The sequence below is a fragment of the Dama dama genome, chromosome 18 (assembly GCF_033118175.1).
Source record: "Dama dama isolate Ldn47 chromosome 18, ASM3311817v1, whole genome shotgun sequence".
Taxonomy (NCBI): Eukaryota; Metazoa; Chordata; class Mammalia; order Artiodactyla; family Cervidae; genus Dama; species Dama dama.
The window spans coordinates 46,810,909-46,824,288 of record NC_083698.1 but is presented as its reverse complement, the minus strand read 5'-3'; the positions used below and the strand labels follow the sequence as shown (position 1 = coordinate 46,824,288).

Below are 13,380 nucleotides of genomic sequence, written 5' to 3'. Positions count from 1 at the left end.
CTAAGAAAAACATCTAGAAAGGAAAAGAATCCTCTAGGTGGTAGTTTACTTTTTTCTCAGTGTAGCTTCAGAGTTCATGCTAACACAGCATGTGGGATCTTAATTCCCCCAACCAGAGGTCAACCTGTGCCCCCTGCATTGGAAGCATGGAGTCTTAACCACTGGACCACCAGGGAAGTCCCCAAAGGTTGGAGGTCTTAATAGAATATGTTGGGAAGAGAAGGGAAGAGTCACTCCAAATGCAGGCCATGGCAGGGGGAGGGGGAGGGAAGACCCAAACATGCTGATGTAGGAGTTGGGGCTGGAAGTCTGGGCGCAGTCACCTGGGAGCCTGGTGAAGTACAGTTGCAATTCAAATATTCTGTAAGTTATAGGTATACAGTATAGCAGTTCATAATTTTAAAGGTAATACTCCATTTATAGTTATAAAATCTTGGCAATATTCCCCATGTTGTAAATATATTCATGAAGCTTATTTTTATGCCTAATAATTTGTACCTCTGGCTCCCCTACCTCTGTATTCCTCCTCCCCCTGCCACTCCAAACTGATAACCACTAGTCTGCTCTCTGTATATGTGAGTCTGCTTCCTTTTTATTAAATTCACTAGTTTGTTGTATTTTTTTAGATTCCACATATACGTGGTATCATATAGTATTTGTCTTTCTCTGTCTGACTTACTTCATTTAGCATAATACCCTCCAAGTTCCTCCATGTTGCTGCAAATGGCATTATTTCATTCCTTTTATAGCTGAGTAGTATTCCCTTGTATATGTGTACCATATCATCTTTATCTGTTCATCTGTTGATGGGCACTTAGGTTGCTTCCATATCTGAACAGTTGTAAATAATGCTGCTGTGAACATTGGGGTGCATGTATCTTTTTTAATTAGTAATTTTGTTTGTTTTTTCAAACATATACCCAGACACAGATAAAAGCAGTTTACAGACAAACCCTGTCCTGACTTCTGGTTGAAGGGCTCATGGTCTGGCAGCTGCCCAGCAGCCTCTGAGAGTCACCTGTGTCCCAACTCCCGTCTCATTACAATGCCTTGTCCTCAACCTCATTGCTCCTTGGAGGTCAGGGCTCCTTCCACTAGAGGCTTTTACTGGTGAGACCTTACACTGGTTCTTTAGATAGCTCAGGGGATGGTGCCAGAGAAAGAGGGCCAGGAGATTAAAGGACAGACTAGAGAGGAAGCAGTATGTCCAACACACAAAGGTAGGAAGCAGCATGGCTCCTTCAGGAACTGTGTCAGGCAGCCAAGAATGGTGAGAAAAGAGAGGAAGCTCAACTTGGGAGGACCAGTATGATCGCTGATCTTAAATGCTATGGATGTTAGCCCTCAAACCCGGAGCTCCTAACCTGGAACTGTAGTCTCTTAAGAGGTTGATGGATAGGTTTAAGGAGCTCTATGAAACCCCCTAGTGTTATATACAAGGGATATGTATTTTTCAGGGGGGTGTTTATGGGTGTCAGATTCTCAAAGGAGTGATATGAGGAAACCTGGAATTATATGCCAGGACTCTGCTAGGCTCAGTCAAAGGCCACCAAGGGCCTGAAGGGGACAGCAGCTGAGAGGTGAGGAGGGAAGGGATACAGTTGAGGTTACCAGGGTGGATGTGGCAGAATTTCATGTTCCAGAGATGGTAAAAATGAGGCAGAGGGAGAAATTCTAGTTGACTACCTGGTTTCTGGCTCTAATGACAGGAGGGTCTAGGGAGCATGATAGGTTGGGTAGAGAAGGTAACAATCAGGAAGGAGGACTGCCATCATCCATCATCCTCATGAGAAAGGGAATAAAAGAAGACCAGGCATGTGTCCTCTGGTAATCTGCCAGCCTCTGCCACAGAGAACCTGACTCCCTGCAGGCCTTCCCCAGAGCCAGGGGTTTGCCAGCAACCAGGCTGTTGTCCATCACCATGAGATGCTGGGCATCTGTCAACTCTTGGGATGAGAGCTCCTCTGCACCTGGACAGGCTGGCTCAGGCCCGGAGCCCAGCACGCAGCATGTGCTGACTGTTTGCAGACTCCTGGTTTCTTGGGGAAAACAGTCCTTCATGGCCCAGAATGCAGCTGCTTCTCCTCACAGGTCTGGTTAGATTACTAGTTCTGCTCAGTTACTAGTTTGCTTTTATTAAGACCCCATTCAAGAAACAAACAAGTATTGTCTCTTTAAAAAAACAACAATATTAGTTTGAACATTAGTTTGGGTTCATATAAAGGCAAAGTCCTTGTGTATTTGGAAAGAATGGTTTTAATGACTTTAGATGGAAATGGTGAGGCGAAATAGGTTTCTATTAACATATTTTCAGCTGCATCATGAATGAGTTATAAAAATTTTGATGCATGGTATAGATCTGGTGAAATATGTCACTTTAATGCAGTTTGAAACATTCAAAAACTTTTGTGTTGACTATACTTCTCATTTAAAGTCCCCAGCGCTCCATCCTCTTTGAAGATTGTTAATCCAACACTAGATTCTCTCACTTTGGAATGGGAGCCACCAAGTCACCCGAATGGCATTTTGACAGAGTATACCTTAAAATATCAGCCAAGTAAGTTATGGGGAGAAAGGAACTGGATGGCTTAAGAAGGAAAAGATCTTAATGGTTATCTTAAAATACAAACGAGTTGTTTCCTTATAGCTGTAGAAAAAAAAATGTATATATATATATACTTTCAACTATTATTCTAGAAGGAACTTCAAATCATACTTTTTAAAGAAAAATGACATATATGCTTTTGAACATTAAGTGATCTGTAGAATAGTACAGACCTTGAGCATGGGGTTTAGGTGGGTACTGTCATTATCTGCGTGGGTGTTATATAGAACCAGAAAATGGGAAGAAAAAGGGTACATTTGGCACAAGGGCCCTGAAGACATGTTTAGGGGTTATTTAAGAACACATGACTCCATCTGCTAAAATGGAGATAAGAAATGCTATTGAGATTCAGCTATAAAATTCTCCCAGCTTAGAAGCCAATGGAGACTATATTTCCCCTTGTTGCACCATGTTATAGGAATTTTGTAAATGGTTAATCCCATTGTTTATTTTTTATATTTAAAAGGCTTGCAAAAGCAAAATTAAATATCTGTCTGTGTATATATATTAAATATCTGTCTATGTATATCTGTCTATGTCTATGTCTATATATATAAAATTGTCCCAGCTTAGAAACCAATGGAGACTATATTTCCCCTTGTTGCACCATATTATAGGAATTTTTAAATGGTTAATCCCATAGTTTTTTTTATACTTAAAAGGCTTGCAAGAGCAAAATTAAAATACCTGTCTATGTATGTACATACATACTTACACAGATGCATTTGTATTATAATCACAGGGTGAATCTTGAGATCATTCTCTTTTTTTGTAATCTTTACTGGAGTATGTTGATTTGCAGTGTTGTGTTAATTTCAGGTGTACAGCTAAGAATGATTCAGTTATATATATACATATATTTATACACATATGTCCACTCATGTTTTAGATTCTTTTCCCACATAGGCCGCATGAGGGTATGGAGAAGCACCCCTGTACTGTACAGCAGGTCCTTCTTAGTTATCTGTTTAATATACAGTAGTTTCTGTATGTCAAACCCAATCTCCCATTTATGGGACTAGGTAAGGTTATCAATTATGTTGGACAAAGAGTGAGTAAGGTTACACAATTCAGTGTAATCCAGGTCTAACATTTTGGGTTGATGCATTTACTTATGATAGTGTTCCTACAGCAGTGAATGGGGAATGACTTTGTTCTTTTTTAATGGGGGTTACTTTGGCTTACAACATTATGTAAGTTTCATGTGTACAATACTGTTTTAATTTCTATATACACTTTGGCTTCTGTATATACTCTTCTGTATACACCACTAGAAGTTCAGCTTCTTTCCATCACCAGTTGACTCTCTTACCCATTTCCCCTTCTCCTGACACACCTTCCCTTCTGGTAACCATTGCTTTGTTCTCTGTCAATGTGTTTGTTTTTGTTTGGTTTGTTCATTTACTTTATTACCTTATTTTGTTTATGTTCTTGTTGACAGTTAATAGCACACATGAGTTAGGCCCTCTGGTAGATCTGAAAATTCCTGCCAACAAGACCCACTGGACTTTAAAAAATTTAAATTTCAGCACTCGGTATAAGTTTTATTTCTATGCGCAAACAGCAGCAGGATCAGGAAGTCAAATAACAGAAGAAGCAATAACAACTGTGGATGAAGGTAAGCTGGGTATGTATAAAATCCATGTAATTAGAAGTATCATGAGACAAAAGTCATTAAGTTTATGTTTTTTCTTTCCTTCTTACCGTGGAAGTATCCATGTTACCCAATTAATACAAACATGTATTAGTAACTTCTATTTCTGACGTATATATAAACAATGATTTAATTCATACTGGAATAATGATTTGCTGTTTGTTTTTTAAGTCCCTTTTAAACGTGTATTAAAATATTGAGGCAAGAGTAGGAAATTACATTTTGCCACACTTGAATTCACAGTTCAAGACAATGTTTTTTTCCAGTCTACAACTTTGCATATAGATATACACACACATATACGTACATATATGTGTAACGCACGTTCGTGCACACACAGACATGCAGACCTATACACAAATAAATACATGTAATTCTGGTTGTGGTCTAGATTCATCAGAAAAAATTTGCTAGTCTACATACTGATTTAGGTTTTCTGGCAAGGAAATCAAAACAGTTATTAGATAATGCATTTACTTTTATGTCTGAGCATGGGACTTCATAGTTTGCTATGCCATCTGGTACGGAGAAAACAAAAGAGCCCCATTAAAGTATTTAGGAAAGGAAGGAATTCTTCCTTTCATACTTTTAAAATAATTTTGAAAAACTTTAGATTCAGTGAAAATGATAAAAAAAAAAAAAGTAGAAGATTTTGCATGCCTCTAAAGTATAGAACTGCTTAAGGGTTATTTATTTGATTATCTTCCATAGCATTAGAAATTGAAATTTGGTTTGAAATCTCCTAAGTGTCTTACATAATAGGCAAGTATGAATAAAGCACTTTAAGTAATGTGGGGATTTGATTACTGGTAAGTTTGGGAAGACCAGCATACCTTTGTCCCCTGTATCTGATGTGGTACACTCCATTCTTCTTGCATGCCTTAGCATTTTATGAAGTGTTTTTATGTAGCTTTACATGCTAACTATATAGTGTCCTGTTTCTGTTTCCCTTCATGAAAGCTGGTATTCTCCCACCTGATGTAGGTGCAGGCAAAGGTAAAATAATTCATCTGCATGACTTTCTACATGTGTGAAATTTGCCATGTTAACCATGGGGAAGTGCAGCATGGGTTAAAAGTGAAAATAAAATAAGCTCTGAAACACCAACAGAAAGATAAGATCCTGTAAGACCTTGACTTTAAAATTCATGTCTAGCCTTTTTTTACAAAGAGAAAGCCACACATTGAATTCACCCTTTCTTAAGACTTATCCCGGGTCCAAATCCTATTCTTGGCTTTTAATGCTAAGGATTGTGGCTGGATCAGACATGACCCAAACTGTGGCTTTGTCACAGTCCCTCATGATGACCATGCTGTCTATGAAGGGCTCAGAAATACTAGCCCTGTGATGAAAACATCCAGTTAAGAAATCAGATCAACTGAGCTTTCCGTTCTATCCAATTTAGTAATCCTCCTAAACTCAGTGTACATGTTGCTGGCATCACATTGCACTGTCCACTTGGAATTTTGACTTCACTGTACACTCCAACTGGCCCAGGGCTGAAAGTCTCCCCAGCGGGGTCCCCTCTGAGCAAGTTTAGACAGCCCACATGCTCTACTCAGCTATGTTACTCCATTTCTGTCTCCACCCAACTACTCAAGTCTCCCCTCTCTGGGGAAGCACCAGCGATCACAGGGAATTACTTTTGTTCTCCTTTATTGCTCACAGATCTCTGGGTGAGGAAGATTGGTTGGGAGAATGGTGCTTGAATGAGTTGTAGAATTTCTTCCACCCAGAGATTCCTTCAATCTTTGACTCTTGGCAGATCTGTCAGCTTTTTAGCGAGCAGTAGAGACCTCCCTGCCTCACTGGACACTGTACCCATAGAGAACACCCCTGGCCAGGGATTTTCTTGGACTTTGACAGACCAAATAAGTACAAATAGGAATGAAGAACAAGTCAACCAAAATAAATACACACTTTGCCCTAAATTGTTCAAATATTAGGAGCCTAGACCTGATCTTATCTTCTCTTTTCTTACAAATCTTATACTCACAGTCTTGGTAAATTATAAAATGTAGATCAGCTAGATTTCAGAATGATGGAATAAGAACTGTAGCTATTTTCAATCAACTTAATAATGTTTTATAGGTGTTTTTAGACTCCAAAGAAAAAAGTTGTAAAAATTCAAAATTATCACAAGATCGTGTAAGGATGGGAGCCTCTGTTTTTTATGTGTGCTTTTTTCCGGGGATGGTTACATGTCCGTTAAAATCCTTGGTTGTCTTACAATAATTTGCTGCTGGGCTCCCCTTAGACCCTTTCCTGGGACTGTTCCAGAGAAAGCCTGGCCTCCTTCCGTGTGCAGCAGCCTGTCACTGGGCTCTGCCTAGAGGTAGTAGCCGAGTAATTGAGCTGTGGCAGGGTTGTCTGCATTTTCCACTGACTTGTCATATTGGAAAAGGACATGTATGCCAGTGGAAAAAATATCACCCGCTGATTTTAATGAATTAAGATGAACTAAAAGAAATCTTAATTAAAATAGTTGAGGTTTTACCATTTGATGTTACTAAATTGAATTTTGAATTACTTCTTGTTATAGAGATGAGCAAAAATTGAGTCTCAGAAGGTTTTTGAAGCCCCAGTGTTGAAATCTGGTGGAACTCAGATAAGATTATGGTGTTTAAAGTTTTTTCAAAAAAGCTAAATCTAACCTTCTTTTCTATATTGTTTCATTTAATAGTATACCAGTAATTAAACATTGGTTACATGAAGTGATGATATTTAACCATGATAAGACTTTAAAGTGCTGAAGAATAATTTGTTTCCCTGGGTTTTCCTTCCTTAAAATGTTTCTTTTTTCATTCTAGGAATGAATTCTATTCTCTTCTCTGTTTTCCTTCTTTATTGAGATAGATTTGAAATTTACACTTTTAAATTTTCTTACAGATTTTAAGAGATGTTCATGAAACCAAAGCTCTCAAATATAGAATTACAAAATGATTATCAAAATCATGAATTAGAAACCAAGAGAATTCAGTTAGGTGTATTACTCTAGGCTAACCCTGTTTCTTACCACTCTTCTCAGTTTGAGCATGGAAATAGGTACTCTTGTACTCTTGAGGTCTTCAGGAGTCACCTCTTTTGGTCTTTGGTCAAAACTCTCAATACTGGTGTAAGAAATTGTAGTCATTTGGCTGCCTTTGTTCAATTTCTATATCCCTTTCAATAGTTTCAGGGTCTCTGGGGAAATAGACCTGTGAAGGCATCTGTAGAAATGAACTGAAAGCACATGGATAATGGATTTGACTTATGGTCCCAGTACTGCTGATGGATAGACTCTGCTTTATCTATGGATTATTACCTACTTTCTCACCTTGGGAGCAGGCATCAGAGCATTTGGGTGAGGTGACCAGTTCGGGCAAAGGAATAGGGAAAAACTAACTGGTAAGTCAAGAACTGAACCTAGTTCTTGACCGAATTAGCAGCTGACTATGGTCAAACAGGACAGAGCAGAGGAGAGCTCTGACTAAGGGACTGAAGACGAATCCTCTCTGTGGTCAGACTCTCACTTTATCAATTTACCAGAGTCCATCCCACAGCTATAGATCAGGTCAAGAAACAAGGCCAGTGAGTCAAAAGCAAATTTAAAGTGCACAACTTTATTTGGCCTGGACCAAACCAAACCAAAAACAAAGGAGCAACCTCCCTCCCTGCTCCAAATCCCTAACTATAGAGAAGGTTCAGTCAGTTAAACAGCTCATGTCTATCTGGCCCATAAAAAGCACCAGCCCTTTTTAAGGCACTGTGTGTTGGACAGTAAGGCAAATTGTGCCTTTGGTATGCTTATAATCTAGCAGGTAAGACAATACATTAAAAAAAAAAAAAAGAGTGAAAATAGATGGAACTGAAAACGTTATCTGATCTTAGAGAAGTGAACCATTTATTTTGCCAAACAGGATCAGGAAAAACTTCCCAAGGAAAGTAATGTTGAACTGGGCTTTGAAGGACAGATGGAATTTTGGCAGATGAATTAGGAGGGTGGTTTGTATAAATTCTTGGGAGGTGGCATAAACAAAGTCACGGGGTTTAAAAACCACCAGGATATTTGGGTTATACACAGCAGTCCATCTTGGGCAGAAGTAAGCCATCCACATCTGAAACAGGGAAGTGACAGAATCGGAGATGTAGTTTTGGAAGTTAAAGCTTAGTTAACTCTGCTGGTGGTCTCTGCAGAAAATGACGTACAGTAGGAAGAGGGACTAGATACAGACTAGATAAAGCCCAGAGAAGAAATAACACTAGCACATCCCACCAGCACATCACAGGTGCTCAGGAGTATCCGTTCAGTAAGTGCACGACTGGGGATTAAAAGCAAAGAGGGTTAGAATTCTCTGTGATAAGAAGGGCCCAACAGGATAGCCTTGGGAAATTGTACTGTGTTCTCTGGGTATCTTTAAGAATCAGCAAAAAAAGAAGCAGCAGCAAATTGCTCTTCTGTTGGAAGGTATGGCTCTGCCTTGAACATCTTCCATAATTAGGCCAAGACTACATTCCTCAGTTCCATGATTCCAAAAATTTTTGAGGAAAATTAGTGTTTTGCCTGGATTTTTTGCCACTGATGCTTTAGATACAGGAAATGTTTTAACTGTGTCTCTGTTGATTGATCATATTTTTATTATGTTCCTTTAAGATGAAAACCTCAGACAACTAAATCAGTTAGGTCCACAGAAGGACCCTATGTAATTCCATAATCAGTTTTGCTTTCTGCTGTCCCCCATCCTTAGCACAGAGGAGCATGCAATATATATGTGATGGTGAATTAGATCTCAGAGGCCAAATGCATTATTGAATTTGTTTAATATACTTCTCTTTTTGATTCTAAGAAATGCTATTTCGTTGAATTTGTTTCAGTAGAGGGCTTTGGCTTCTAAATTATATAAAATAATTTGAAATTTAATTTCAGAGCCTGAATAAACCCATTCCTGCGTTCTGGTTTACTATCTTAGGATATTTCCCCTGGGATAGTAATTTGATATATCACTGTTTAACTACCCAAGTTAATATAGCTATAACTATGTCATTTTTACTGTAGGCCATTGTGAAGGTTGATAGAAGTGTCAGGCTTAGGTAACATCTCAAATAACAGCTCAAATAACATCTTTTAATGACTGTAGATGTCATCTTAACTAGGTAGCAAGCCTTTTGCATCATGTAGGTCCCATAATCTGATGTTTCAGGAAGCTGTTTAGATTCAGTTCAGTTTAGTTCAATAGCTCAGTTGTGTCCAACTCTTTGGGACCCCATGGACTGTAGCACACCAGGCTTCCCTGTGCATCACCAACTCCTGGAACTTACTCAAACTCATGTCCATTGATTCAGCAATGCCATCCAACCATCTCATCCTCTGTCGTTCCCTTCTCCTCCCACCTTCAATCTTTCCCAGCAACAGGGTCTTTTCCAAGGAGTCAGTTCTTCATATCAGGTGGCCTTACACCTGATTATACTAGATTACATTAGATTACACTAGATTACATTAGATTACACTATGATTTTCTCAGAACATGGTATGTAATGAACAGTCAAGTAAGATTGTCTTGCTCTCTGGACTGTGTCAAATGAAATAGTTCTTATTCATTTTATTTCTTGTTTCTTCACTTCTGATAACTAGTATTGAGCTTTTTTTTTTTTTTTTTTTTTTTGCAGCTTCTTTTTCAGTGTACCCTAACTATCCAATCTTCTCCAGGGCAGATGCTTCTCACCTGGGGTCCCTGAATTTCCCAGAGGCAGATTCTTAAAGAAATTTGTGACTCAAAATACATCAGAAGCCACTATTATTTTTCTTATCTAAACACCAATTCATTAAAGAGCTACACTGAGATGATAAGTAGCATGGAAAAGCAGCTACTAGTATTGGGTTTGACCTTGCAGTCTCATACACTGTGACCTCTGCCCCTAGCATTGTTCAGCACCTCATCCCCACTGTACATCAGTACATGGAGACGCTGATGTTCTTGGGACTGTCTCTCATGGACAACAGTTTATACTGTTCAGGACCCACATCATAGAACTCATACATTTTAATATGTGTGTGTCATTATTTCTGATTTCTCATTTATTTCCTAATGCTATAATTTAAGAAATGAAAACCTTTCTAAAGTGAAGTAGAAATGAACCCTGTTATCAATTTCATTTGACTTGAACAATTTCAGAGTACTTAAACTTATTTTACATTGTTTGTGTGTTTGATTTTGCAATTTGACTTGTCTGTCTATCTGTTTTATTTTTCTGTTGAATATTTATTTTAAGCAGTATACCCCAGGATCAGCAAACTTGCTACTGCCGCTGCTGAGACCTCAGCCAATATCAGTTGGGAATATGAGGGACCAGAGCTTGTGAACTTTTATGTTGAATATGGTGTAGCTGGCAGTAAGAAATGATTTCATTACCTGGGTTTTAATTGGGGGGCTATATTTGAAGAGATTGAGAACATCTTCAGGATGCACTGTGGATCGTCCTGAAAAGTAACTTGATCTAAATAAATGAATCCAATGTATGTGAAAAAATTAGAGTGAACCATCAACCTATATATTTTATACATAATTAGGAGTCTCGTTGGTTCATGTTATGAAATACAAGGGACATAATAAGTTCCATTGCTTATGTTATTTTTAGATTGTGGTACTTAAAACTCTTTACCCATGACTTGTAAATAAGAGTAATAAAAAAATAATTTTATTTCTATGTTTAATGTATTCCCAAGTCAGGTACTCTACTTATATCCTGGCCACATCTACTAGGAGAGGGGGAACTTAAATTTTCAGAATGTATGAGAAGCCAGTCCTCCTCCTTAATACAGTGCTCTGCACTTAATGAGCTGGGTGGCCAGTGAATGTTTGTGACAAAATGTTGAATATAGTCCAGCTTTCTGTTTAGGCCCTTATTGTGCAAATAAATATTTTTTTAAAAACCTATGAGTTTAGAAATACCAGTACTTGAGAAAGGTTGAATCTATAACTTGGATAAATTTGAAGGCATTTAAGTTTACTGAAAGACTTGTCTTGTGAATCAAAAAAAAACCAGTTCTTTCCATAGTTCAATCAAGTTATTTAATGTGTTACAGTTCTTTTCATAAATGTCGTTAGAGAAAGTCAGTAATTTCACAAGGCAAGGTACAGATCAAGAAGTTTCTCTCGTGTTAAAAAGATTTAATCCAGTGGGTATATATGCAGTTAAAATGTCATCTGATATCCAGTTGATTTTTCTTTGAGGATGTTGTCATGTAGTGGTTCATTTTCATTGATTTATTTGACACAACTCAACTTATGTCATCTAAAATGATAAACTGAAGCACCTTAGATTTGTCTTTTGCCTATAAAGTGTATTTTCCTTTTTTGAAGCATTAAATGATTTCCATTCCCTTAAAACATTCAAATGTGTTGTTTTTGCAAAATTTCCATAGGCAAAGAAGAATGGAGGAGAGAAATTGTAGATGGTTCTCGGAGCTTCTTTGGGTTAAAGGGTCTAATGCCAGGAACAGCATACAAAGTTCGAGTTGGTGCTGAGGGGGACTCTGGTTTTGTGAGTTCAGAGGATGTGTTTGAGACAGGCCCAGGTGAGGTGCACACCACACCAGTTCTGGCTCCCAGTCAGAAGTGAAGCCACCCAGTGCTCCAGTTGGAGACGGGAGGCTGATGGAGCCTATTGTGGGTAGGGCTGAGAATGTCCTTCTGTGGGGCCCATTTGGGTGGTGAGTTGGGTTTTTAATTGTCTTTGGCTCTTTATATCAAATGAATTACAGAACTGAGCAAATCACCTTCTAATTACATTTTTGCCAAAACCATTACAAAACCAAAGGGAAGTATGATTCTTAACCTACATGATTTAGGTGACTCAATTTTTCACATCATTTATATGTCTCAATTTTCCCTCAGAGTTAGAATAGAATTTTTGAAATGCTTTAGAGCTGAAACAACTCATTGATAAAGTCACAATTTTTAATGTCAAAATGGACTGTAATCCAACCGAACCCTGCAGTTTGGGTGAAACAACTGATGTGAAGAATATTAAACTGGTGTAGAACAAAAAATTATTAAATTCTTGTACTTCATTATCATATTTGACTGCTTGTATATATTTTAGTTATGTGAATATTATCGAAATACACAAGGACATTAAAGTCTCTAAGATAAAGAAAAATGTTTTTGTAAGGTGTAAAAATATCCATATTTCCTCATAAGATGGAAAATAATCCCTGTTTGCTTCAATTTAAAGGGTTGTGTGGTATGTGTTCATTTTATGACTCATAAAATCATATTTTATTCACTCATTTCATGCATTCTTGGGGAAATGTTGCATTTCCTGTAGAACCCATAGGCAAAAATGTATTTTTTGTGTGTCTTTCCTTACCCAAGCCTTATGATTTTTAAAATCATTTCTTCTAATGTAGAAAAGAACATGAGTGGTTTAAAAAAAAGAAAAACCATAGGTAATATTTAAGAACTTATTAAATAAATGTAGTATTAAAATACCTTATGAAAATATTCGTATGCTAAAATCATAATGCTTAAGGAAAAATATTTTCCTGTCATTCTGTTCTTTGTACTTTCATATCCATAAGTGTACAGAGTTCTAGGAAAATTCTGTATTAAACTTAAAAGAGGAATTGCCATTTACAGCCAGCAGGACAAGGTGTTTCTTATTACCGAGAACTTTTAATTTCAAAATACTAAAAGCTCAATTAGCTATTCTGTCCATATAGAGTTAAGATGCTAATAACAGCCCTAGTATTAGCGTTTATTCAGTGCTAATTTCTACTAGGCAAACGGTTTTCTTGGCTTTCCTCATTCAGTCCTTACAACAATCTTGTGAAGGAGACTATTACCCACTTCTGCCCCATGTCAACGACCTGTAATGAGAGGAGAAAGGCCTGCCCTATCACCCAGCTAGAACGCAGGAGAGCTCATATTTTCAACACCAAGAATAAGCTCTCTCTACACCCACCATTCAAGGCCACAGAGGCCCACATCCCAAGGGGAACAGGTTGTCTGCAAAGTGACCACTTCAGGGACTTCCCTGGCAGTCCAGTGGTTAAGAATTTTGCCTTCCAACGCAGGGGGCACTGGTTTGATCCCTGGTCAGGGAACTAAGATCCCACATGGCCAACAAATAAGCAAAAACA

At 38.0% G+C, this 13,380-nt stretch overlaps 1 protein-coding gene across 8 annotated transcripts in view; it reads left to right on the top strand.

Annotated features, from left to right (window-relative positions):
• The window catches only part of NRCAM (neuronal cell adhesion molecule), a 92,316-nt gene that overhangs the window by 54,761 nt on the left and 24,175 nt on the right, over nucleotides 1-13,380 (top strand). For 3 of the 8 annotated variants that reach the window (XM_061165262.1, XM_061165269.1, XM_061165267.1), the window contains 2 exons: nucleotides 2,435-2,557; nucleotides 4,047-4,223. In XM_061165262.1, coding sequence (XP_061021245.1) covers nucleotides 2,435-2,557; nucleotides 4,047-4,223 — 300 coding nt within the window. Of the gene's footprint in view, nucleotides 1-2,434; nucleotides 2,558-4,046; nucleotides 4,233-5,219; nucleotides 5,256-10,508; nucleotides 10,629-11,661; nucleotides 11,815-13,380 lie in introns of all 8 variants that reach the window. The other 5 variants (XM_061165265.1, XM_061165264.1, XM_061165263.1 and 2 more) reach the window with 3 other exon arrangements.